Source organism: Canis lupus, chromosome 21 (genome assembly GCF_003254725.2).
Source record: "Canis lupus dingo isolate Sandy chromosome 21, ASM325472v2, whole genome shotgun sequence".
NCBI classification, from domain to species: domain Eukaryota; kingdom Metazoa; phylum Chordata; class Mammalia; order Carnivora; family Canidae; genus Canis; species Canis lupus.
The window spans coordinates 22,794,668-22,819,981 of NC_064263.1; the positions used below are offsets into that span (position 1 = coordinate 22,794,668).

General features: G+C 36.7%; 1 protein-coding gene across 5 annotated transcripts in view; it reads right to left on the reverse strand.

Moving 5' to 3' along the window:
* UVRAG (UV radiation resistance associated) overlaps nt 1-25,314 on the reverse strand; it is a 314,973-nt gene that overhangs the window by 74,405 nt on the left and 215,254 nt on the right. For 4 of the 5 annotated variants that reach the window (XR_007404442.1, XR_007404443.1, XM_025419620.3 and 1 more), the window contains exon 13: nt 4,563-4,641. The exons of the other annotated variant lie outside the window; for it this stretch is intronic. Coding sequence is in view for 2 of the 4 variants with exons in the window: in XM_025419620.3 (XP_025275405.1) it covers nt 4,563-4,641 (79 nt within the window). In the remaining 2 variants the exon portion in view is untranslated. The remainder of the gene's footprint in view (nt 1-4,562; nt 4,642-25,314) is intronic. 5 annotated transcript variants of the gene reach the window in all.

Sequence of the window (25,314 nt, forward strand, 5' to 3'; positions counted from 1 at the left end):
TGAAATGTATAATTCAATGGTTTTTAATATATTAATTTTTTAAAATTATGGTAAAATATATTGCAGAAAATGTGTCATTTTGGCCATTTTTAAACCACTGTTAAGTGTATTATTCAGTATAATTTAAGTGTATAATTCATTTTTAAGTGTATAAAAAGACATTATCATTACATTCACAATGTTGTGTAACCATCAACACTATCTTCTTCCAAAATTTTTCATCACCCCAAAAATAAACTGTGCCCATTAAGTAAGAACTCTCCCATTTTTCCCTTTCCCAGCTCCCAGGAACCTCTAACCTACTTTCTGTCTCTACGCATTTGCCTAGTCCAGATAATTTGTATAAGTGGAAGCACAGAACCATACAATATTTGTGTTTTTGTACCTGTCTTATTTATGAGGCAGGGATCTCGTGAGGCAGTAATCTTATCCATTGCTCTCAGCTAAGACCTAATTCAGCATATATAGTGCACAGTAGATGCACAACAAAAAACTTGTTGAATCAATTCATCAATTTTAAATAAGTCACAATTTTTCTGGATCTCAGTTTCTTAACTGTGTATCACTATTCATTCATTCATTAAACATTTTTTGAGACTTTACAGTATTTCAAGCATTGTCCTTACTCTTCAAAATATCATAATGTGCAAAATAGCTGTCTCTGCTCATGAATATTCAGTTCCTTTTCTGTCTGGGAATGTCATCTTCTTTGATTCTGTGTACTTTTAGGATGGAAACACAGCAGATCACTGAACAATGCAGGGGTTAGGGATGCCAACTGCCCAAATGGTGAAAACTGCATCTAACTTTTGGCTCCCCAAAACCTAACCACTAACTGCCTACTGTTGACTGGAAGGCTTACAGTAACATAACCAGGTGATTAACACATATTCTGTATATGTCTTATATGCTGTATGCTTAATCTTATAATATTCTAGAGAAAAGACAATGTTATTAGGTAAATCATAAGAAAGAGAAAATACATTTGTAGTACTGTCCTTAGCAAAAAAAAAATCCATATATAAGTGGGCCCTCATGGTTCAAATCCATGTTGTTTTAAGGGTCAACTGCATATAGAACAATGAAGCAAATGGAAGTAAAGGCATCTCTGCCACACCTGTCAGAGAATGTGATCCTAACTGGAGTGACAATATGTCAAAAGCCATATTGCCTTCAAATTCATTTCACATTAGCTGCACTTTTCATTTGGTGATTAATGAGGGTCACATGGATATATATGTTTCAAACTGTAAAACTCTCCATAAATGTAAAAGTATTGTAATTTTTGATTTACTACTTTTTATGCCCTAGGAACTAAAAGCAAACTACTGTGCTATATACAAATTTTACCGTAATGTACTTATAAACTTATTATTGTGGCAGAACCTGTTTTTTCAAGTCAGTGTTCATTACACTGTGCCTGAATTTTGTCAGGCCTGTTCCTATAGTGTTACATGTTGATCAACAAAGAAAGCTATTTCCAGACAAAGGGGCTGACACATGAAAAATATTACTAAATGGGACTAAAAACAAGGCATTTTGCTATATTCACTTTCAATATCCAGCATAGCACACACACACATACCTTTAGACTGCAATGACAGGAATAGGGCAAGCAGGCCTTACCAACCCTCTCAGCTCTTCAAACAACACTTGAGGATTTCTACTTGAAGGCCTGTCTTTCTAAGCTAGTGCTTTCAAAACAGGCTGGACTGATCCCAAATACTGAAGTAACAAATATTACTAAATTCTGTCATTTCCTCTACCAAAAAAGTGATTTTACTACTACTTCTGGTTGTGATGAAAGGTCCTATTGACTATTCAAATCCTCAACCAAGTTATGGATGCAGTATATAATGACTTCACTCCTTTTTCTCTGGCACTTTAACACATGCCAATGCTTTCATCCACCTCCACTAACCTGGCTTATAAATTACTGAGGTGGGGCAATTTTAATAGTATGATTTGTCCACATCTCTAGAGATGGGGTATAAATGAGACTGGCTGAGAAGACAAACTCTCCTTTGACAGTATGTATTAGGTATGTAATGTAAAGAAAAACAAATTTGCAGAGAATTGGGAAATTTTTTACTGATATAATATGTGGTTGGGGCCATACTAATTAATGGTTTTTTGATAAAGTTAAGGCCAAAGACAAAATGAAACATTCTCCAAGAATAGTAAAAGATGGAACACACAGAGTTGAAAAAAAAAAAAAAGGTTAAAGGTCACAAATTTGCTAAAAGTTTCTTTCTAAATTGTCAGAAGGGGCTTCGTGAATGCACTCTGAAAACTAAGAAAATCTGCTTATAAAAAGTTTATTGTCCTCTCCTTTTAAAACTGCCATGCAGAGATGAAAAAAAATCAGAAAGCAAGATGCTTGCTCTCTCTGGATTTAAAGGAATTAACTTACCAATCTTAAAACCACATCCAAATGACACATCAATGTAGTCTCTCAAATTTTCAAAGACTATTAAGTTGTAGAGGATACAAAATAACCAGAAACAATCTATTTTTTAAACAGATGAATAAAACTAGGTCAGCATACTTGTGGCCTTGGTTCAGTTGACAAAAATAAAGTCAGAGGCTTCTTGGGAAGTGCTCCAATGTGAGGACCAAACAGGTACTGAGCTAAAAGTCTGAGGTGCAGGGTTGACTTTCCCAAATTTTCAACTGTACACAGTCAGCCTCTATCTTTGTCTTGTTTTCAAAGCAAGCTGGGCTATTCTTAGCACCTCTTTACACCATCCTCTGGCATTCCTATTGGGCTCACAGAAGAAAGAATGTGTGTATGTGTGCATGTGTACATACATGTGTGCATGTAGTGTGTATCTGCAGCTGGGATTTACCAGGAAATCCAGACACTATGGTTCTAGCTTTAATCAGGAGTAGGTTTCACCTGGAATCTTCCAACAGACTTTGGACCTTAAGTTGACTTTGGACCTTAAGTTAGGTACTTGAGAGCAAGAAACAGAAAATACAGCAAGGAGAGACAAACCTCTGCATTCAGATCAGAACTTAGTTCTACCAACCTTCCCAACAATCTGCCCCCCAGACTCTAGACTCAGGTGCCGTTTTTGACACGGTTGGGTTGATTTCGCCTATAATGCACTCTTAGGCCACTTCTGACCAGTTCTAAGCATTGCCTTTTCCATTGTATGACAACTATAATCAGTGGCGTAAGACAGTCTTGAAATTAAAGTCCTATTTCTTTCCTTTTCTTTTTTTTTTTTAAAGCAGCGTCCAACATATGGCTTGAACTCATGACCCTGAGATCAAGAGTAACAGGCTCCACCAACTGAGCCAGTCAGGTGCCCCTGATGTCCTATTTCTTAGATTAAGGTACTTTTCTGCCAAAAATGGAGGGAGGGAAAGCATCAGGTGTGGGAAGAATGGCACATGGAAAGATGAGTCACAGGCCAGAGACAGTGAGCAAGCCTGACTGCCTGGAGTAAAGAATATGGGCTGGAATGGCACTAATAATAAAGCAGTATGACTGCGAGGGCAACAAGTATGAGCTTATAAAGCAAATGATTAACTGAGGACTGCAGACTAGAAATTTGATCCAATTATCAGAAAAGGATAAGAATCTAAAAAAAAAATCAAATTAAAAGAACATTAAACTGGTATCTGATGAGGAAATGCAAGGCAAAGATGATACCATATAGAATAGCAACTCTAGATCTATCAGGAAAGAAAAGGGGGAACTATTCAATGAGTCTTTAGCTAGGAGACAGCCTTTTAAAAACAAAAACATCACACACCTTGTTGCTTCTATTAAAAGAAAAGGTCTGAGGATAGAGCTGATAATGTCTTTAAACAACAGCCAAACTGTGGATACTCATCCATGTGATATTCCAATCAGATATGTCCAAATAAAAACAAAGCACTGAAGCTGATCTTCCTTTAGAACTAGAAAACTTATGGAATGTATACCTCTTGAAGTAGAATCAAGTATGCTAAAGAAATGCTGCCTATTTCTTTCAGGAAAGTGCAAACTCAAGCATCTGTTAGTCTTTCTACAGCATATGGAAAGGCTTTATTCATATGAGATAATACTAACTGGCTAGATGTTGAGAGAGCCACAAAAACCCCAGATGGTTGGAAGGGCCACGTGGTTGGTCTTTTTTTTTTTTTTTTTTTTTGGTTCCTGCATAATAAGGTGAAGAGACCATTAAGGACTTGCCAAAGGCACTAAAATTTTACTTCATGAACAACTCCCAATGCAAAATGAGTCTCTAAAAGTGGTCTAAGAGAAGAAAGCTGTGTGGGAAGTTACAGAGGAAAGAAGTTATAAATACACACATTCAAGTATAGTCTATTAGCAGGGAAAATCTCAGTAAAGAGCGGCTGAGTTTAGTAGGATTTCAGTGTGTACTCACTGCTTCTCAGTAGTATTTATGATGGCATAAAATAAGACTGTGGCCAAAAAAGAACTCTGCATTATCACTATAACTGGTTAAATAAAACAATCAGTTGTAGTACTTATTTATAAAAAAAGAAAGTTAGCAATCCAAGGAAGCAAGCTGTATGTGAGGTAGAAAAGGAGTGAAGTCACTTACCTGTGCTATGTTTTTGTTCAGAAGATAGACACCATAATCAAACTGTAACTTCTCCCCTCCTTTTGGATATAATGGAAACCTAAAAAAAACAAAAAACAAAAAACAAAACAAAAACCAACAACAACAAAAAAACCGGTAGGATCAGAAGTTTTCCAAAGCTTGAATAAAACAAGAATAAAACCACCTCTAAGTTGTTGACAAAGATACAAGAAGTTCCTTGAATACAGCATAAGTATCTGAGGCCTTGAATTAAATCATCACTTGGTTAGATTTGGACTAAATCACTTGGTTATAGTCATTGCAACCTATTGCCTTAATATCTTCATAATTAGCCAAATCAGAAAATGGTTGCTTTGTTTCAAGAAAAACTGCAGGGTGCCCGCATGGCTCAGTCAGTTCAGCATCTGACTCTCAGTTTTGGCTTAGGTCATGATCTCAGGGTCATGGGACTAAGCCCTGCAAGGGGCTCCATGCTTAGTGGGGAATCTGCTAGGAATTCTTTCCCTTTCCCTCTGTCCTTCCCCACCAACACATACATGCTCTCTTTCTCTCTCAAATAAATAAGTAACTTTCAAAAAATTGAGTAGGTCATGCAACAAGGGACTAATTAATATATAAAGGAGTGACCCAGTAACCCCAAGTAGTTAGGCCACTATGTTTTATATTTACTTACTATAAATTTACCACCCTAAAATTAAGATCCTAGAAGTTTTTACCTCTAATATGCTGGGCCTGACATCTCAAATGCTACTAAATAGAAAAGATTAAAGGAAAAAAATCAGACTTGAAAGCAACGTATAAGATTTCTGTTTCTTTTAAGGTGGCCAGTCAAATCAACAGTACTAATATGAGTGAAAATTCATCCAAAATTCATTCACATCTGCAGGGGTGGTTATTTCAATGTTACTTCTCCAAGGCAATGTCATGCCATAGAAATCTCATAAGACTTTCCATTTTAACTTGACTCACTGAATTAACAAAAGCATGAGATTTGTGGACCCTTATCAAGGTAATGAGTTATTTTGGAGATTGTTTCCCTCTCTGCCTTTGTCCTAGCTCTGTAACTTAAGAAGAAAAGGTTATATTCCACTCATATTGTCCTGATTCTCAAGACTAAGCATACATTTCTATCCTTTGAAATAAACATACAAACCCAGGTCAGATTGATCACAACTTATTAGATAGGATTGAGATGAAAAATACACCTTCCTTAGTTTTGCAATATATGACTATTCTCAAAAAATAAAATAATTCTATTGAAATAAATGGAAAGTGACAATTAGTGTATATTGTTCATTTCAAATGCCCAAAGAAAAGACACATTTCATAAAGTTTTGTGTGTACTGTTTTCCAGGAAAAAGAAAATAAACGGAATTAAAAACATTTAAACTCTTAAAAGTTGTTGGTTACATATAGTTTCTGAAAGATAAATTTGTTGTGCTACTAAATTATATGCACATTTCCCAGGCACTTATTTCCCAATGGGAAATAAGCAAGATTATTAACTATCTTTATTCTCTGCTAAGGGAACACCAAATGCTTCATACACCCGTCAAGAAGATACAGTTTCGTATTTAATGGAAGCAGCAAAAAATAAACTAGGACCTGTGGTGTGGCCCTAAATCGAGATACATAAAAATAACAGTAAATTCAGGATAAGCAAAGTGCAACACTAGGCTTTCCCTGGGTATTTGGGAATCAGCCAAATTTGTATGAGGTAGCTAGCAAAGGAACTATGTAATTGTAAAGACATAACAACAGAGGGGCCCTCTGGAAGAAATATGGTCGAGTCCTAAAGCTCTGTACTGTGTAGTTGTTATTCTACAAACCATTACACGTAGACTATCTGCACAGCTCTCCAATCCATATATATCTCCACTTTCAAGTTATCAATACAGAAACTGCTTCAAATGTTAGACAAGTACATTGAAAGCCAAGTCTCTAAATTCCTGGAAAATGGATCTCACAACATTGACTTTATTACTTCATTAGGACTTCTTTATAGAAAAAGTTTCAAGGTATATACATAACATTAAAACAAATCTGAAGAGTGATTAAAAACAAGGGTTCAAATAGGGCAATTTTAAGACAGATCAAACATCAGGAGAGTTCATATCTTATATTGCTTTCAATTTCTTAAGGGGCCACTTCAAGTTGAACAATATAACAGCTTATAACTATTGTACATTTATCTCACTTTACAAAAGTACATGGATTTATAGATCTATAAAGCAGTCTAGAAAAGTGAAATCCATTTTAAAGGGTAAAACCTATTACTATTAGGACATAAGATACAAATCAAAGGCATCTTAATTCAATATAGATAGAAAATCACATTAGCAAACTATAAAAGGTTTAGATAAGAATGTGGTCATTTAAGTACAACTAGAAAAATGTCCTTAACTCCACAAATAGGATTCATTAAAGGCAAGTATTATATCAAATAATTGGAAGGAGAACTATATATTTCCTGTTATAAAAGTCTTACAGAAAAGGCAATTAAAACGATTGATAGTAAATTCATTTCAAATTAAATTTCCAAATTATCTGAAAAGTTCACAAACTCTACATTGGTACATATCAATGAATATAAAAGGAATAAATAGATTATATTTGAGGATGATTTGGAACTCTTGAGTACACAGTAATTTTAGTATGAAAAAAGAATTATGGCATGACTACTACAAAGTGATTGTGATCCAGGCTATGTTAACAGAAACAGAGCACATCATCAGGAAATGTGCTACTGGCAAATACTTTGCAGTGGATTAGACTATACTGAGAGATCTATGTTTAGTTCTGGAGTTAATTTTTTTTTATAAGCATATGGATAAACAAATGGAAATTTTCTTATAGGTTTGGTCATCTCATTTGACTAAAAAAACCATGCAGCGAAGTAGAGTGGTCCAATGTCCTTGTTTAAAAAAACCTGACTTTCCTTGTTTAGTGGAAGAGACATGATCTGAGTATTAGGTCTTCAATTATAAATTCAAAATTCTTTCTATCACCTCTGAGTGCTTTAGAGAAGCAGCATAACTAGGTCACTAGAAGAAAAGGAGTTACAATCCTAAGAGAAATGGTTGAAGGAACCAGAGTTGTATAGTCTGGAGCACAGAAATCTAAGAGAAAACAAATGAAGGACTTCCAGAGAGAAAGAGAAAAAAAATTGTTTTTGTTCTCATGGTTTCAAACAGAGAGAACCAAAGTTAATGGTAAAAGTTACAGGAAAATTGATATCACCCCAGAGTTAGTCAAAATCCAAACAATCCTGGGTAGAGGCAGCCAATCAGAAACAAATTGGGGCAATAAATAATGGACATACATTCAGGGGGCTTAACAGGCTAAATGGTGGTCCCCATATCCAAATTCTGTGAATGTGATCTTATTTGGAAAAAGGGCTGCAATTAAGCTGAGGATCTGAAGAAGAGATTGTCCTCAATGATCGGGGTGGGGGGCTTATATCCAATACATGTCTGTATAAGGGACGCACAGAGGAAAAGGTCATGTGAAGGTGGAGGGAGAAATTAGTTACAAAGCCACAAGCCAAGGAATCCTGAAGCCACTAGAGGCTGAAAAGGCAAGGAAAGATTTTCCCTGAGAGCCTCTGAAGGGAGTGTGATTCTGCTGACACCTTAATTTTGGAATTCAGGCCTCTGTAACTATGAGAGAATAACCTTCTGCTGTTTGAAGCCACCAAGTCTGTGCTAATTTGTTATAGCATCCCTAGAAACTGACACGTGTGTGTGTGTGTGTGGGGGGGGGGGGAATCAAACACTGAATGACTCATTAGACTATGTACCTCTTTCATCTCCAAGAGTCTAATACTGAACATGCAAAACTAAATATACTGAATATAACTTCATCTTTCCTTCAGGAACCAAGAAAATAATTGAAGACTATAATGCCAAAGAGTCATGATAAGCAACAGCCAAGGCTACAAAGTAGGTCTACTGAGATACCAGTAAATGGAATGATAAAAAAAGAGATTCATATGTATGGTCTCAACATAGAAATATTTTAAGGTAAAAGTTTATATGTGTGTGTATGTACAATTACTTTATATGGGTGTGTATGTGTGTATACATGAAGAATGTATCTCACTCAATTTGGAAAAAAATTATAAAAGAAAGTGGTTTTGAATCATTCTTACTTTAAAAAAATATCATTATTGATATGGAGTCCAAGATGGTGAAGGAGTAGGAGACCTTAGTTTTGTCTGGTCCCAGAAGCTCACCTAGATAGCTATCAAATCATCTGACACCTGCAAACTCAACTGGAGATCTAAGAAAATAGCTGCAACTCTACAAATAGAAAAGCGACCACATTCTGCAGGGTAGGAGGTGTGGAGAAGTGAATCCAAGGTGATATATGGGACAGTAAACCATGCAGAAGGGGGGCTCTGCCAGCTGGCACCAGAAAATGATATAGCAGTGGAGGACAAAATCAGAACTTTCAGAAGTCTGTTCGTGAGGGATATTCCTGCCTGAAAGGTGCTCAGGAGGTGAAGCAGGGGTGGAATCCTAGGTCATCTCAGATCCTTGGGGTCACAGGAAGAGCCTGAGTGCGGCAGAGTTCCCAGGCATGGGAGTGGGGAAACCTGCTGCAATCAGTGAGTCCAGAAGTGGGCTTTTAGCTCAGCGTTGCCATAAACCATGAACCGACGCACAGTCAGTGCTACTGCTCTCTGAGCAGGGATACAGCAAGTGGCAGAACCTGTGAGATCCCCCATTTCTCTCCTGGGAGGAACAGTGTGGGTACCAGCCACAGGAGTCTACAGGGTTTGGTGACTTGAAACGGGATTGCATGCCTGAGACAGAAACACTCCACCTGGAGTGCAGATGGAGACGAGGGAGACAGGAGTGACTGACGTTTCCCTGAGGGCACACTGAGGAGTGAGACCCTGAGCCTGAGGCTGGAGATTGGGAGGCTGCCATTTTCACTCTCATCTTCTAAAACTGCATGAAAGGCTTCAGGAAATAAAAGCCACATAGAGCAATCCTGGGCAGATTACTTAATCTGGCCCTCTGGCAAAGAGCAATACAATTCCACCCCCAGCAAAGACAGCCAAGAATCAGCACAACATCCCCTCCCTTAGAAGATCCAGCCAGGATCAAGTTTACTGATCATTAAGAACTACAATAAATAAATAAATAAATAAATAAATAAATAAATAAATAAATAAATAAATAAATAAATAAATTTAAAAAAAAGAAAAAAGAACTACAAAAATTATAGCAGAGAATTTCTCTAATCCGGGGAAGGAAAACAGACATGTAAATCCAGGAGGCACAGAGAATCCCCTTTCAAATCAATAAAAATAGGTCAACACTCTATAATAGTAAAACTCGCAAATCTCAGAGACAAAGAGAAAATCCTGAAAGCAGCTCATGACAAGAGATCTGTAAACTACAAGGGTAGAAACATTAGACTGGCAGCAGACCTATCCACAGAGGCCTGGCAGACCAGAAAGGACCTGGCATGATATATTTAGGGTGCTAAATGACAAAATTATGCAGCCAGCAATACTTTAACCAGGAAGAATATCTTTCAAAATAGGAAAGATAAAAAACTTCTAGGACAAACAAACTAAAATACCCAAGGAAATAAAACACCCAAAGAAATAAAATCATGAAAGAAAGAAGAGAGATTATAAATAACACTGAAGAAATTCAATTATAAGAACATATTATGAGCAACTATATGTCAACAAATCAGGCAATCTGGAAGAAACAGATGCATTCCTAGAGATGTATAAACTACGTAAAACTGAAACAGGAAGAAATAGAAAACCCAAACAGATCCATAATCAGCAAGGAAAATGAAGCAGTCATCAAAAACCTCCCAACAAATTAAAGACCAGGGCCGGATGCCTTCCCAGGGGAATTCTACCAAACATTTAAAGAATAAAATACCTATCCTTCTGAAGTTGTTTCAAAAAACAGAAATAGAAAGAAAACTTCCAAACTCTTTGTATGAGGCCAGCATTACCCTGATCCCAAAACCAAAGACCCCATCAAAAAGGAGAATTACAGATCAATATCCCTGATGAACATGGATGCCAATTCTCACCAAAATACTAGTCATTAGGATCCATCAGTACATTAAAAGGATTATTCACCACAGCCAAGTGGGATTTATTCCTGGGCTGCAAGAGTGGTTCAATATCTTCAAATCAGTCAATGTGATACACTACATTAATAAAAGGACAAGAACCATATGATCCTCTCAATAGATGCAGAAAAAGCATTTGACAAAGTCCGTATCCTTTCTTGATAAAAACTCTTCGCAGTTTTATAGGGATAGAGGTAACATACCTCAATATTATAAAAGCCACATACAAAAAGCCCACAGAAAATATCATTCTTGGGACGCCTGGGTGGCTTAGCAGTTGAACATCTGCCTTTGGCTCAGGGCATGATCCTGGAGTCCTGGGATTGAGTCCCACATCAGGCTTCCTGCATGGAGCCTGCTTCTTCATCTGCCTATGTCTCTGCCTCTCTCTGTGTCGCTCAGGAATAAATAAATAAAATCTTAAAAAAAAAAGAAAGAAAATATCATTCTTAATGGGGAAAAACTGAGAACTTTTCTCCTAAGGAGAGGAATATGGCAGAGACATCTAGTATCACTACTTCTGTTCAACATAGTACTGGAAGTCCTAGCCTCAACAATCAGACAACAAAAAGAAATAAAAGGCATATGAATCAACAAAGAAGAAGTCAAACTCTCACTCTTTTTGCAGATGACATCATTCTGTATATGGAAAACCCAAAGAACTCCCTCAGAATTGCTAGAACTCACATAGGAATTCAGCAAATGGCAGGATATAAAATCAATGCACAGAAATCAGTGGCATTTCTATACATTAACAGATGAGACAGAAGAAAGAGAAATTAAGGAGTCGATCCCATTTACAATTGCACCCCAAACCATAAGATACCTAGGAATAAACCTAACCAAAGAGGCAAAGGATCTATACTCAGAAAACAATAGAATGCTCATGAAAGAAATTGAGGAAGACACAAAGAATTGGAAAAATGTTCCATGCTCATGGATTGGAAGTACAAATATTGCTAAAATGTCTATGCTACCTGGAACAATCTATACATTCAATGCAATCCCTATTAAAATACCAACAACTTATTTCACAGAGTTGGAACAAATAATCCTAAAATTTGTATCGAACAACAAAAGACCCAGAATAGCCAAAGGAATGTTGAAAAAAGAAAACCAGAACTGGTGGCATCACAATTTCAGACTTCAAGCTTTACTTCAAAAGGTGTAATCACCAAGACAGTATGGTACTGACACAAAAACAGACAGATAGATCAATGGAACAGAATACAGAACAGAGGAATGAACCCTCAACTCTATGGCCAACTTATCTTTGACAAAGCAGGAAAGAATATCCATTGGAAAATGACAATCTCTTGAGCAAATGGTGTTGGGAATATTGGACAGCAACATGCAGAAGAATGAAACTGAACCACTTTCTTACACCATACCCAAAAATAGACTCAAAATGGATGAGAGACCTAAATATGAGACAGAAATTCATCAAAATCTTAGAGAACACAGGCAGCAACTTTTGTGACCTCAGCCACAGCAACTTCTCACTAGACACATCTCCAAAAGCAAGGGAAACAAAGGCAAAAATGAACTATTGGGACTTCATCAATATAAAAAGCTTTTGCACAGCAAAGGAAACAGTTGACAAAACCAAAAGACAACTGACAGAATGGGAGAAGATATTTGCAAATGACCTATTAGACAAAGGGCTAGTATCCAAAATCTATAAAGAACTTATCAAACTCAACACCCAAAGAACAAATAATCCAATCAAGAAATGGGCAGAAGACATAAAGAGACATTTCTCCAAAGAAGACATACAAATGGCCAATAGACATATGAAAAAAATGCTCCACATCACTCGCCATCAGGGAAGTACAAATCAAAACCACAATGAGATACCACCTAACACCAGTTAGAATGGCTAAAATTAATAAGTCAGGTAACGACAGATGTTGGAGAAAATGCAGAGAAAGGGGAACCCTTGTACACTGTGGGTGGGAATACAAGCTGGTGCAGCCACTCTGGAAAAATAGTATGGAGGTTCCTCAAAAGGTTGAAAGTAGAGCCAGCCTATGACTCAGCAATCACACCCCTGGGGATTTACCCCAAAGATACAAATGTAGTGATCCAAAGGGGCATCTAGACCTCAATGTTTATAGCAGCAAGGTCCACAAGAGCCAAACTATGGAAAAAGCCCAGATGTCCACTGACAGATGAAGGATAAAGAAAAAGTGGTACACACGCACGCGCGCGCACACACACACACACACACACACACACAGTGGAATACTACTCAGTCATCAAAAAATGAAACTTGCCATTTGAAAGGATGTGACTGGAACTACAGGGTATTATGTTAAGTGAAATAAGTCAGAGAAAGACAATTATCATATGATCTTACTCATATGTGGTATTTAAGAATACGAAACAGAGGATCATAGGAGAAGAGGGGGAAAAATAAAACAAATCGAAATCAGAGAGGGAGACAAACCGTAAGAGACCTTTAATCATATAAAACAAACTGAAGGTTGTTGGGGGTAGTGGATAGGGTAAGTGGGTGATGGACATTAAGGAGGGCACATGATATAATGAGCACTGGGTATTATATAAGACTGATAAATCACTGACTTCTGTCTCTGAAACCAATAATACAGCATATGTTAATTAATTGAATTTAAGTAAAATAAACTTTTTAAAAAGATACAATTATAAGCATGACCCTCTCTTCCCCAACCTAGACATTTTTATAAGAGACTCCAAATTGGTGATGGTTTCTTGCCTTCACCTTCAGTGCCCCACATCAAGGTCTGGTTCTTTAATGGTTAAACTGGGGTAAGTATACAGGTATAGTGAATTCAAATTTTTAAAAAAGACTTATGTATTTATTTTAGAGAGAAAGAAAGAGAGCACAAGCAGGTGGGGCAGAGGGAGAGGGAGAAAGAATCTCAAGCAGATTGTGTGCTGAGTGCAGAGCCTGACAATGGCTCAATCTCAAAGCCCTGAGATTATGACCTGAGCTGAAAATAAGAGTCAGGGGCTTAACTGACTGAGCCACCCAGATGCTCCCAATTCAAATTTTTTATTGCACATATTAAGATCACTTCTGCTCAATTATTTGTAGCAAATGTGATAATACATACTCAATATATTTTGAGGTTATGACTTTACTTCAAACTAACATACCTTCTCCCATTTAGATTAGTTTTCTACCACCACTTTTATCAGTTACTCAGGCTTAAACAACATTCAATTTTCACTCACCTTCTTTGCCTTTTATATATGCAATGATTCACCAAGTCAACAAGCCATTTTTCCAGTGAAACACTCTTATCTCTCTATTCCACTGCCACTTTGGAAAATTCTTTGTTGTTGTGTGCATTGTAGGATGTTTTAGCAGCATTCCTGTCTATTCACTAGAAGCCAATATTATTCTTTATCCTTTTAAGTACACGTTTTTTTATCATGTTGCTTTTCAGCCCGGCTTCCTACTCACATATTGTCTTCAATTTCCACTCCTCTGCCCAGCTTTCCAGGCCTAAGTGATCTGACCTGTCTGCCTGATTTATGTGCAGCCTATTATGCTCAAGTGGTCTCCTCACAGTCTCATGAACACATCAAGCTCATCGCTTTCTGCCTTTACTCACTTCCTAGAAATGCTCTTCTCCCTTTCCCTCCACCTGGCAGAGAAAAAGAGACTATTTTACTTTTTCATGACTAAAGAAACCCTCATTTTTCTATCAAGTTGTGTAATATCACTAAAGCGTTATCTCTGCTGCTGCATGTTGATGATAATGTAGTGACACCATATGGCAGACCACAGGTATACATACTGGGTGGCAAAGGGATGTAGTAGAGCAAGGTAAAAGGGAAAGGAAATAAAGGCAGCAAGGTAAAGGGTCATGCAGCGTCTTATAAGTCAAAATAAGGAGTCTGGCTTTTACTCTGAATGAGGGGAAGCTCAGGAGTGTTGTGAGGACAAACTGCAGGGGAGCAAGAAAGGAAACATTGAAAGGCTTGTGCAAATATCCAGGCAAGAGAAGAGGGTGGTTTAAACTAGGACAGTAGCTGTGGAAGTGATCAGAAGTGGCTGAATTCTCCTATTCTGAAGACAGAGCCAATATAATGGTTGGCAGATCTTATATGAGGTATGAGAGGCAGGGGAGTCAAGGAGAACTTCAAAGTTGTTGGCCTAAGCAACTGACAGTAGGAGGTTGTCATCTTAATGTTGATAAAAGAACAGATGGCATTAAAACAGACAGCTAGGGGCTGGAGTGAGGCTGGAGTGAGGAATGGAGTGAGGGCTCAGTGCTAGAAGATTCAACTGGAGAGGTTGGCTGGGGCCAGACAGGGTGGGGTCCTGTAAACCATAAGACATCATGATTGTATCCTTAAGGACCATGGGAGGATAACCAAAGACTTTTTAAAGTGTGGGAGTGAAGGGTTGGGGTTCTGCTTTGTAAAGAGCACTCTGGTTACCATGTAATAAATAAATGGGTAGGAGGTTGCTATTATGATCTAGATCAGAATGGTGATGGTTTTGATTAGGATTCCAGTAGTGGAAAGAAATATATGTGAGTAGATTTGTGCTATAATTGGTGGGTGGAATCTGTGACAGATTGGTTGTAAAGGTGAAGAGAGAGGAGTCAAAGGTGAACATTTGGTGTCTCAATTAGGTAAATAGGTAGATGGTGGTGTCTATGAAATGAGACAGGGAACACTGGAGGAGGAACAAGTGTATATATATTAAATATGTATACAAAATATGTGTCATACAAAATTTTAAATATAAAGTTAGAAGAGATAATTTGGGGTGAAAATATTAAGGAATTATAAAAATTGAGATAGGTACTGAAGCCATAGATATGAATGAGATGGCCTAGAGAAATTACAGAGAAGACAGCTATTTCAAAACATTGAGAATATCAAGAAGAGATGGGGAAAATGAAGAGCAACCAGAAAAGGACTGGTCAGAAAGATTTGAAGAAAACCAAGTGTCTCACCAAAAAAGCTCAGAGAAAGTATTAAGAAGGAAGATATTATCAATAAATAGGGCTGACAGATTAGGCAAAATGGACATGAAAACATGTTTAATGGATGTAATTATAAGAGTTTGTTGGTAGGTAGCTTTGGTAATATGGTAAACACAAGTTTAAATGAAGTAGTGGGGGATGAAGGAAGGATAGTATGAGTTCAGGAGTGACGTAGTAGGAAAATGGAGATGATCAGAATTTGGCACAGAGAAAGGTGAGCTCAGTAACAGGAGAACAGGGTGAAGCATAGCAAAACTTCCTGAGAGTGAGAGGAACAGGCTCTCCATCGTACAGGTGAGGGTGCAGGAAAAAGATCTGTCTTCGATAGCAGGTGGGACAACTCTCCCATTGTAACAAGAAGGATGAAGGAAAATTTTTAAAGCCTGGATGGATACAGTTTACTCATTTGGCAAATTTTCACTGAATTCACATTGTGCCAGCTATGGTGCTGGTGGTAGAGGTAAGAGGGTGGGCAAATACAGACAATGAAGCCTGAAGTCCAGTGGAGTACACAGGCACTGCTCACATAATCACAATAACAAATATATAATTTATAAATTAAGTACTCAGAAGGAAAGGAACGTTAGTCCAGAAAACAGGCAGGCAAAGACTAAGCGTCAGAGAAGACTTCTGAAAGGAAGTAACACACCAGTTGAGATTGCAAAGATGGGTAAAAGCTAAAGGAAGGAATGTTTCAATGAGAGAAAGCAGCATATATGTAAAGGCCCCAATGGCAGGAAGGAGTATGCTGTCTCAAGGATTGGAAGAAAGGCCAATATATTGGTCTGAGGGGAGTTGTGTTGAGAGATAAAGCTGAAGATGGCTAGGAGGGGAAATTATGCACAGCTCTCTATCCTCTAAGACATGCCTAGATAGATCATGGTCTGATTTTTTTCCAAAGAGCAACAAGAAACCAAGGAAGGACTTTAAACAAAAGTATAACTTGCTCAGATTTGTATTTGATACATTCCTTATTAAATGAATGCTTTCTTTTTGAACTTTCCTGATGATGTTAGATTCACATTTTGAAGAAATTATGGCAGAAAATGGTTTGGAGAAGGTGAGACTAGCTGTTGCAATAATCATGGGAGAGAGATCATGGTTGCTTGGACTAAGTGGTGGTATCAGAAATGGTAAAAATCAGACTAATTTAATTTAGAAGGCTTTTAGGAAACAAAATCATAAAGATTTGGTTATGGGTTGGAAGTGAAGAATGATAGAGAAGGAGGAATCATGGATAACTCTTAATGTTTGTTTTGCTGAACTAGATAGAAGCTTGATTAAATGGTAGATCTACCTGAACAAAGGAATGTAATAGAACTGCTGAGCACTACTGGGAGCCCCGAAGTGGTTACTAAGCATGAGTTTATAATGATGCTATTGTGTGACTTTCCCTAGACATCTGCTTGGATGCAGCAAGTACAGAGAAAATGGATTGCAGGGTTGTAAAGACGACAAAAAGCCACAGGGGGCAAGACAAAGGTGTTAGTAAAATAATGGGCCATAATATCTAAACTGGAAAAAAAGGGGCTAGGGTCTAAAGGCCGCCAAGAGGAGCAATCAACAAGTGGCTGAACAAATGAACAGAAGGAGAGGAAAGAGCCATCAGAGAGCAAGATGCCTGAATCAGATTTTGGATGTGAACTGAAATGATGACATGATTTAGAATGAACCATGAGAGTAAATGAAAAACAATGAAATGCAAGAGGTCGTTGGTGACAAGGATCAAGAAAACGAGAGATGAGGGTATCGGATGAATCATCTACTTGAGTGTTAATTCATCCAGAAGAGCAAGACTTTAAATAAAGACAAAGAGTGTCCCTCTTTCTTGACTTCTCTGCTTTCTCTATTTCTCAGTTGCCAAAATATATGAGTAAGACTGTTATTGAGAGACTGGCAGGGAAAAGAGTGGTATAGTTGAAGAGCGTATGTCTCAAAGGAGAAGAGTTCTTGTATGTTTACTTTACTGATAGAGGAGAGAAATGAGAACCTAGGAAAAAGCAATGAGGAGCAAGAACACCCTAATCTCACCTCCTATATCTGAATACCTAGCGTTTAAGAAAATGAAGAACTACCAATAGAAAGGCTATAGGAAAAGTGGGGTCCTCTGGGAAAATTCAGGTTCAGTTAGGGCAAGAGGTAAACTGATTCTGATAAGAGCCTAAAGATACAGGAGAGTTGTGGATTATACAGATGCACTTTCAGAAGACCCCACTAAAAGACTGGGGGGCTGGGTCAGGGTTAAGGAAGTAGAGGGTATTTTGAGGATGATGGAGATGATAAAGTAAGATTTTTAAAAAATGTATGTTCAAATGTCAATTTATTATTTTTTCTTTGTTATTTAAAAATTTTTTATTGATAATAAAATGTTTTGAAGAGTGTTGGTGGGAAGTTGAGGTACTCTCATTTGATAGTTTCTGTTCTCCCTGTAAAATCAGACATGAGGCAATTTATCAAGCATGAGAGGAAAAATTGGGGATGGGGGAAAAGGAGAGAAAGTATGATACAGTCACGTGGCAGGAGAACAAGGTATCTAGGATGTATTGATCCAACTGAGATGGATGACTCTGAATACATACTGCTGCCAATTTTTCCAACTGTGGAACTGTTTCTCTAATAGCTCAGTGGATTAGAGGTAAGAGTGATGAGAAAGGGCATTTAGGATATTAACAGGAAAGAAGCTACTAAGGTAGAATGGTAATGACAGTGGCCTACTAAGGGCAGGGATAATAGGGGCAGTCTTCAAGGGAGTATGATCTATAGACTTTTTAAATGATTATAAAGTAGACCAAAAGTTGGTTCACATTTTATTATCACTATGATAATAACCAAACCTTAAACAATATCAATGATAAAATATTCCTCCACCAAAAATAATCTTTTGTGGGCCTAATTTCTAAACAATTTCTGCAGTGACTTTAATTTCTATAATATATATATATATGTATATGTATATGTATATGTGTATATATATATACACACACACACACACACACACATATATAAGGTTCAAATAAGGATGTTTTCATTATTTTTACTCTAATAAAAGTTATATCTTTATGGAAGTTAGTTCAGAGAACTCCCAGGTATACAGTCAGCCCAACAAAGTGGACAGTTTTGTGTCTCCAAACTGTTCGATGTTACATATTCCTGTGTTTAAATAGTAGATTCAAAATAACAATGTTGGCAACATGTAATTTCTTTTCTGAGTTATCTTTTTTCTGGTGTAGAGTTTTAGATAAAGTTATTCTGATACAAAAATGCTGTTATTGGCCTTAAACAAGGTACAGTGACATATGAGCCTTTAAAATTGTTCCTTGAAGATGAAAACACCAAAACTGTTAAATAAAAGAGTAAATGCATATACACATTTTTTTCAAAGACAATTTTCGTTTTTCTTTTTTTTTTTTTGCCATTATTATTTGTTTCATTTCATGATCTTTACTGAACATAATTTTATCATATACAAAAACAGTATTGAAAATGATCCACTCCAGGGGTGTCTAGGTGGCTCAGTCAGTTGACTGTCCAACTCTTGATTTTGGCTCAGGTCATGATCTCAGTGTTGTGAGATCCAGCCCCACACTGGGCTCCATGCTCAGCGGGGAGTGTGATTCTCTCTGCCCTCTCCCTCCCTGCTCACATGCTCATGCTCTCTCTCTCTAAAATAAATAAATCTTTTTAAAAAAATTATCCATTCCAAGTGTCAAAAACACCAGGTATATGCCACTGAGAAATGATTTTAAATCAATACCAGGAAACACAGTGGATATTATCTGCTCTAGACCCAGAGGTATAGGAGGTGTGAAATAAGAAACAGTCTCCCATTAAGAAGGTTCTAGGGTAAGTGATACTTTCAGGAGAGAGCCACTTATTTTACTTACATCAAGTAGTTGTACATTCAGTAGCATATCTTAGCTGTATACACAATAATATAGAAAAGGGGTGGAAACCTTGTATATATTATAATCATTGAAGAAGGATTTCAGAAAGCACAGAGGAAAGATCTAGGAGGGAAGTAAGGAGAGTGGTAATAGATTAGAGGAGAAGCAGCAAACAAAAACAATGTAGAAATAATTCATGGGCAGTGGGTAACAAAAGTCCTTACAGGAGAACTCTCCCTCTTCCTATGGGGGAAGAAAAGGAAGAAAGATTGTATAATAGATCATACATGACAGCCAAAAGAGATTACATTTGATATGACAGGTAATAAGATGCCATCACAAGTTTTTAAAGGAGAAATCATGTAATGAAAAGATTTACATCAGATTATTTTCTTTGCCAATATTAAATATAGTTTTTTTAGAGCTATACTAAAAAGAGAATGGAATTTCAGGGAAATAGAATTCCAAATAATTTCAGTAAGAAGGTTAAAAATAATCCCCAGTTTTTTACTTGGTAAGCTGCAGGGTTGTGGAAATTGTTAAAGAACTCAATATCAATTTCCTTGCAGAAACCTTCTAGTTTTTCCACACCCTTTGGTAACTGTTGAAAAATAGTCTACAGGCAAATTTCAGTGAACAGAACAAAATTAAAGGATGGAAACCATGTCTTTTTTAATAGTCAGTTTTGTAAAATAAAAATTCTGCCAAGTAAATCAAAATCACATTCCACAACATTAACAGCCATCTTCTATTTGCCTGGATTTAATAGCACCTGTTTCTCACAAAATCTGCAAATGTTAAAACACCCCCACAAAATCCTACAATTAAACATGCAAGGTGCATAAACCTACCATACTTGGTAATGTCAGAAGATTTTTCCATCTGGAACATGAATTTGGAAGAAAGACCATTCACCATTTTAAATTTCTAAAGATAACTTCCTGAAGTGTGCATATAATACAGGTTTGTTTAAATATATCAGTGCACCTAATGGCATATTCTCTGTAAACCACTTCTTTGTTAGTGGGAGAAACATAATAGGTGCTCAATGTTGTATACATAAAAATAACGTATTTAATTATAATACCTATTTCAGCCTGAGGGAAGAAGGATGAGAAAAATAGAAGGGGGATATAAGGCTTTGAAATTATGAAAGTCAGAGCTATAAAAGTCTGGCTTTGAAGTCAGAGAGGCATAGGCTCAGATTCCAGCTTTGCTATTTACTTATACTGTGAACTTAGGCATAGTGCTCTGAACCCATTTCCAAATCTCTAAAATGGGTTTAATAATACCAATCTTTCAGGACTGCTGTGAGAATTAAATTAAATAAAAAATCTGAGAGCCAGTACCATTACTGGCATACAACAGGCATTCAATTATGATTATTACTATGCCTTATTTCCTGGCTTCACCTCCTCTATCTCTAAGTGCCACAATGGGAGATATCATATTTTATTCATTTTGTTGCCTCCTGAAGTCACAAACAGTACTTTTACCCTATACTTTAGTTGTTTACACAAAAGTCTTATTTTTCTATTATACTCTAAGTTCTTTGGGGACGTGTTAAGCTCAAAGTCTTATCTCACAGTAGGCATTCAACAAATATCTGCAATAAATGAATAAAGAATAAATTTAAAAATTAAATATTGAAAAACAAATATCTAAGTGATATATATAGCCCTATGAATTAAAAAAACAAAACTATTTTTAAGATTAAGAAATATTTTTATCATTCATTCTTTCTTAACTTTAATACACCTAGACAGCCAATTCCTATTTTTAGAAAGTGCTTTGAACTCTGCTCAAAAGTTTTTTGTGGAGAAGCTAATTTTAAGTTACAGAATGGTGTTTACTGTGGATTAATAGAAAGCAGTGCCCTCTAGCACTAGAGTCAAAGCCAGTGAGCATGGCCAACACAACAGCAACACCAATGCTGATGTCGGATTGTGTTCTACTGAATATATAGTATGCATCAGGCATTCCATTCAGCATTTGTTATCCATACAACATGACTGTCCTATAGGCACTACTGAGGTACCCACGGTCACACAGTCTTTCTTAACATTCAACTACAACCACCAATCCCACTCTACTCCACCTCACCCCTTCCTAGAGTTTGGATTAGTTATGTCCTCACAGAACCCTGTACACTCACTAACACAGTACCTTTTAGATTATATTGTAATTGCTTGTTTATTCCTTTGAATCTTTCATAAGAATGAAAACTGTGAGGCTAAGTCTTAATATTGTATCCCAATTCCTAGAGCATAGCATCTGGTATATATTTGCTTGTGGAATGGATGGAGGAGTGTATATAGATGGAGTGGTAGAGCTACAATTCCAACCCATGCCTGTTTGACTCCTAATCTACACTTTTAATTCTACACCACTCTCCCCATCTAGTAATTAATAAAACCATTTTGTAAATTTGTGTTATTTTGTAAACGTCATTTATTCAAGAATTCTATAAAAACTCATGAGACTTTTTCATCTCACAAATCAGATGTTCATGAATTATTAGCAAATTCATCAACTGAGTGGATAACCTGGCACCTTGAAAACCACCAAATCTAGCTTTTATATGACAACATTTTGGGTTTACAGCTAAGTCGAAAAGGCAGAGATTGTTAACACCAATAACTATAGACCTCATTAAAATCCAAAACGTAACTTCTAAAGACCTAGTAACAACATTACATATATTTATTACTTTGGGGATTTATACATAAAGGAAGGTGGATAAAAAATATGGAAATAAACCCGTAAGTGTTTGAAATATCCGCTGAACTGATTTTTTAATAATTGTGTACATAAACTTGTTAACTTCTTAAGTTTTAAAGCTTAATTTTAGATCATTTACCATAAAGCCTAAAACTTCTACCTGCTTTCTAGATGTCAAAGTTTAAAATTACATACATAACTAAAGTGAGCTTTCCAAAGTGAATATGCTATCTAGGAATTCCATATATTTAGAATATATGAGAAAGACATATTTCAATTCTGAAATTGCAAAAGGAATCAATTCATCATTTTACACAGAAAGACAATTTGGTGGCCCCTAAAAGTCATTCTGTTTAAGTATGGATTTCACAAGAGGAAACTCCAAGGATCATCGATCTGACAGCAACCAATGCTAACATCTAGGTTGTCATAATCAATCTGCTTTAATTATCAACAAGTTTTCTCCATTTCTGACCAGTCATTTAGAGCTGACCTCTGACAAGTACTTACAAGTCATCGAAATCTCATTTTATTTTATAGCCTCATATTTGTTATTGGGCTAATCTTTACCTGTTCTACATCACACAACAGCTTAAATATTTGAATGGCCCAGCAATAAATTTCCATGGTCCCCCTGGGTCAGTCAGATGTTAGCTGTTAAGTAAAGCTAAAAGGATCTATGCTTCATAAATTTCCTTTAGGGTCCACGTTTGCTCTTACAGGCTAGGCTTTCAAGCCCAAACATCTTTATAGCTATGTGCAGTGATTTATTAACTCCTCCTTGTTTTTATCCAAAAAGATCAATCACATATGTATCAATAAGCTGGTGTGCTGGTGACTGCTTTTTATTGTACATATAACCACCTGCCTTTAATACAAACTTGAGTCTAAAGCTTTTGTAAGCGCTTGCCGGATTTAACAACCTTCACCTGTTTCTAATTTGGTATAAAACATATGGTTTAGCTCTGCTATTTAGTTCTAAGTCAGCCTTTCCTCTCACGGACTCAACAATATAAAACAAATCCAGAACACAAAAAGCTAAATTTGGAGGATGTCATACACACACACACACACACACACACACACACAACTTGCCCAATTACTTCTGAAAAGCACTTTTGACAAATAACAGGAATAAATTATTTTCTAGATATGAAATTATTACATTTCTTTGCAAATAATTAGATATATCCTATATTAGTCTCAAGGGTTCTAAGAATAATGCCCAAACTGCAAAAGTGACTGACTGTTTCATCTCAGGACCTCAAAAAAGGTCACAGCCATATCTAGCTGCCTATGAGGTCAGGGAAGAGAGTTCTTATCTTTACATTCAGGAATCTTTATCCAGGTGAAAGCCAAAATTTTCTTTTCCCTTCCCTTATCCTTCTCTAAATTAGACCAAAAGTTTAAGAGGTGGGGTGCCAAGAGAAAGAGAACCACCACCTAACCCAGTATGGTAAAGTCAATACTAAAATTAAGAGTGTCTGGGTGATAGGGCAGGGAGGAGTAAATCCTCAGGAAAAAATGACTAATAGAAATGTCTAGGAAAGGCAGAGAAGTCAACACAGCCTCCCACAGCTCTACCAGACTTCTTTCCTACACACATTTACTTTTCCAGTCATGGTGGGACCCGACAACACTTGTCACAGCTGGCATTTAATCTCCCATTCAAATTCCTCACATCCTTTGAGGCCCAATGCAAAGCCTCTATCTACTCTAGGTTTTCCCAATTCCCAAATCAGAATTGATGGTGCTTCCATATGATTTATCAATGTTTATCCATCATTTGGGAACTTTGTTTTAAAATCACATATTTACATGTCTCTCTCTTGTATAATAATCTAACAGGCACTGAATAAAAGTTCACTGAATTGTATTAAATTGGTTTACAAATAAAAATGTTTTATATAAATGAAGCACATGAAAATTAATGTTTATTTTTATCAAAATAACATTTATATATGGTTTAAAATGCTAAATTTCTCTAGAAATCTGATAGTAAAAACATTACTTTCCATGCTTATTAGCTAACACCTTAACTCTAGCTCAGTTCCTAGATCCCAGAGCCAATTATTCTCAACACTTTAAGCTGCTTTTTCCCCGTGGTATTTACCCTACATATATCTAATTAATATCCCATATTCCTGTTTCTTGACTCTATGGTTTAAAAAATAATCTCTTGGGATGCCTGGGTGGCTCAGTGGTTGAACATCTGCCTTTGGCTCAGGTCATGAGTCCCGGGGTCCTGGGATAGAGTAACACATCAGACTCCCCACAGGGAGCCTGCTTCTCCCTCTGCCTATGTCTCTGCCTCTCTTTCTGTATCTCGCATGAATAAATAAATAATAAAATCTTGAAAAAAATAATAATCTATTGACAACCTGCTGGGGAAGATGAGGATTTAGCGCTCTCTTAACGTTGCTTCTCTATCTCATCCCCAAGCACCCACATTTCCTCTTCCTCCCATTCTCTCAACAGGGTCAACACCACAATTTTTGGTTAAATCAGTATGTAATACAGCATCAAAAGCAGATAATTATTATTTTGAGCTAAGCTACATAATGTATAATTTTGACATTTTCCTTCTTTTAAACTTGGTTCTTCCTGGAGTTAATAACTATCTAGTTAGTTCATTTGCTAAATTTATTGATGTATACCTCTTACTAATTCAGTCTCTGACTCCCGGAAGCCATGGAAATTCTCTCTTGATATAGTTAAATATCAGATACTCGTTTCAACTCTTTCTTGGAGTCTTTAGTCCTCCTGCTCACTAGGCCGGTTGAAAAGCTGACCTACGATTTCCCTTCACCATTGTCCTGAGATCCCTTCTTTTCCTTAAATGATATTTTCCTTTTACTTGCTTTATTTTCTTATATTAATAGAGCATATCTTCCAGGAGCTCCTTAGGAAAAGGCGTAGGTGTAGGTTTTTTTTAAAGGACTTTCACATCTGAAAAGTTTTTTCTAGTCTTATATTTGATTGATGGCCTGGCAGACATATAAATCTAGGTCATAGAAATAACTCTCCCATGTTCGTTTGAGGGCATAT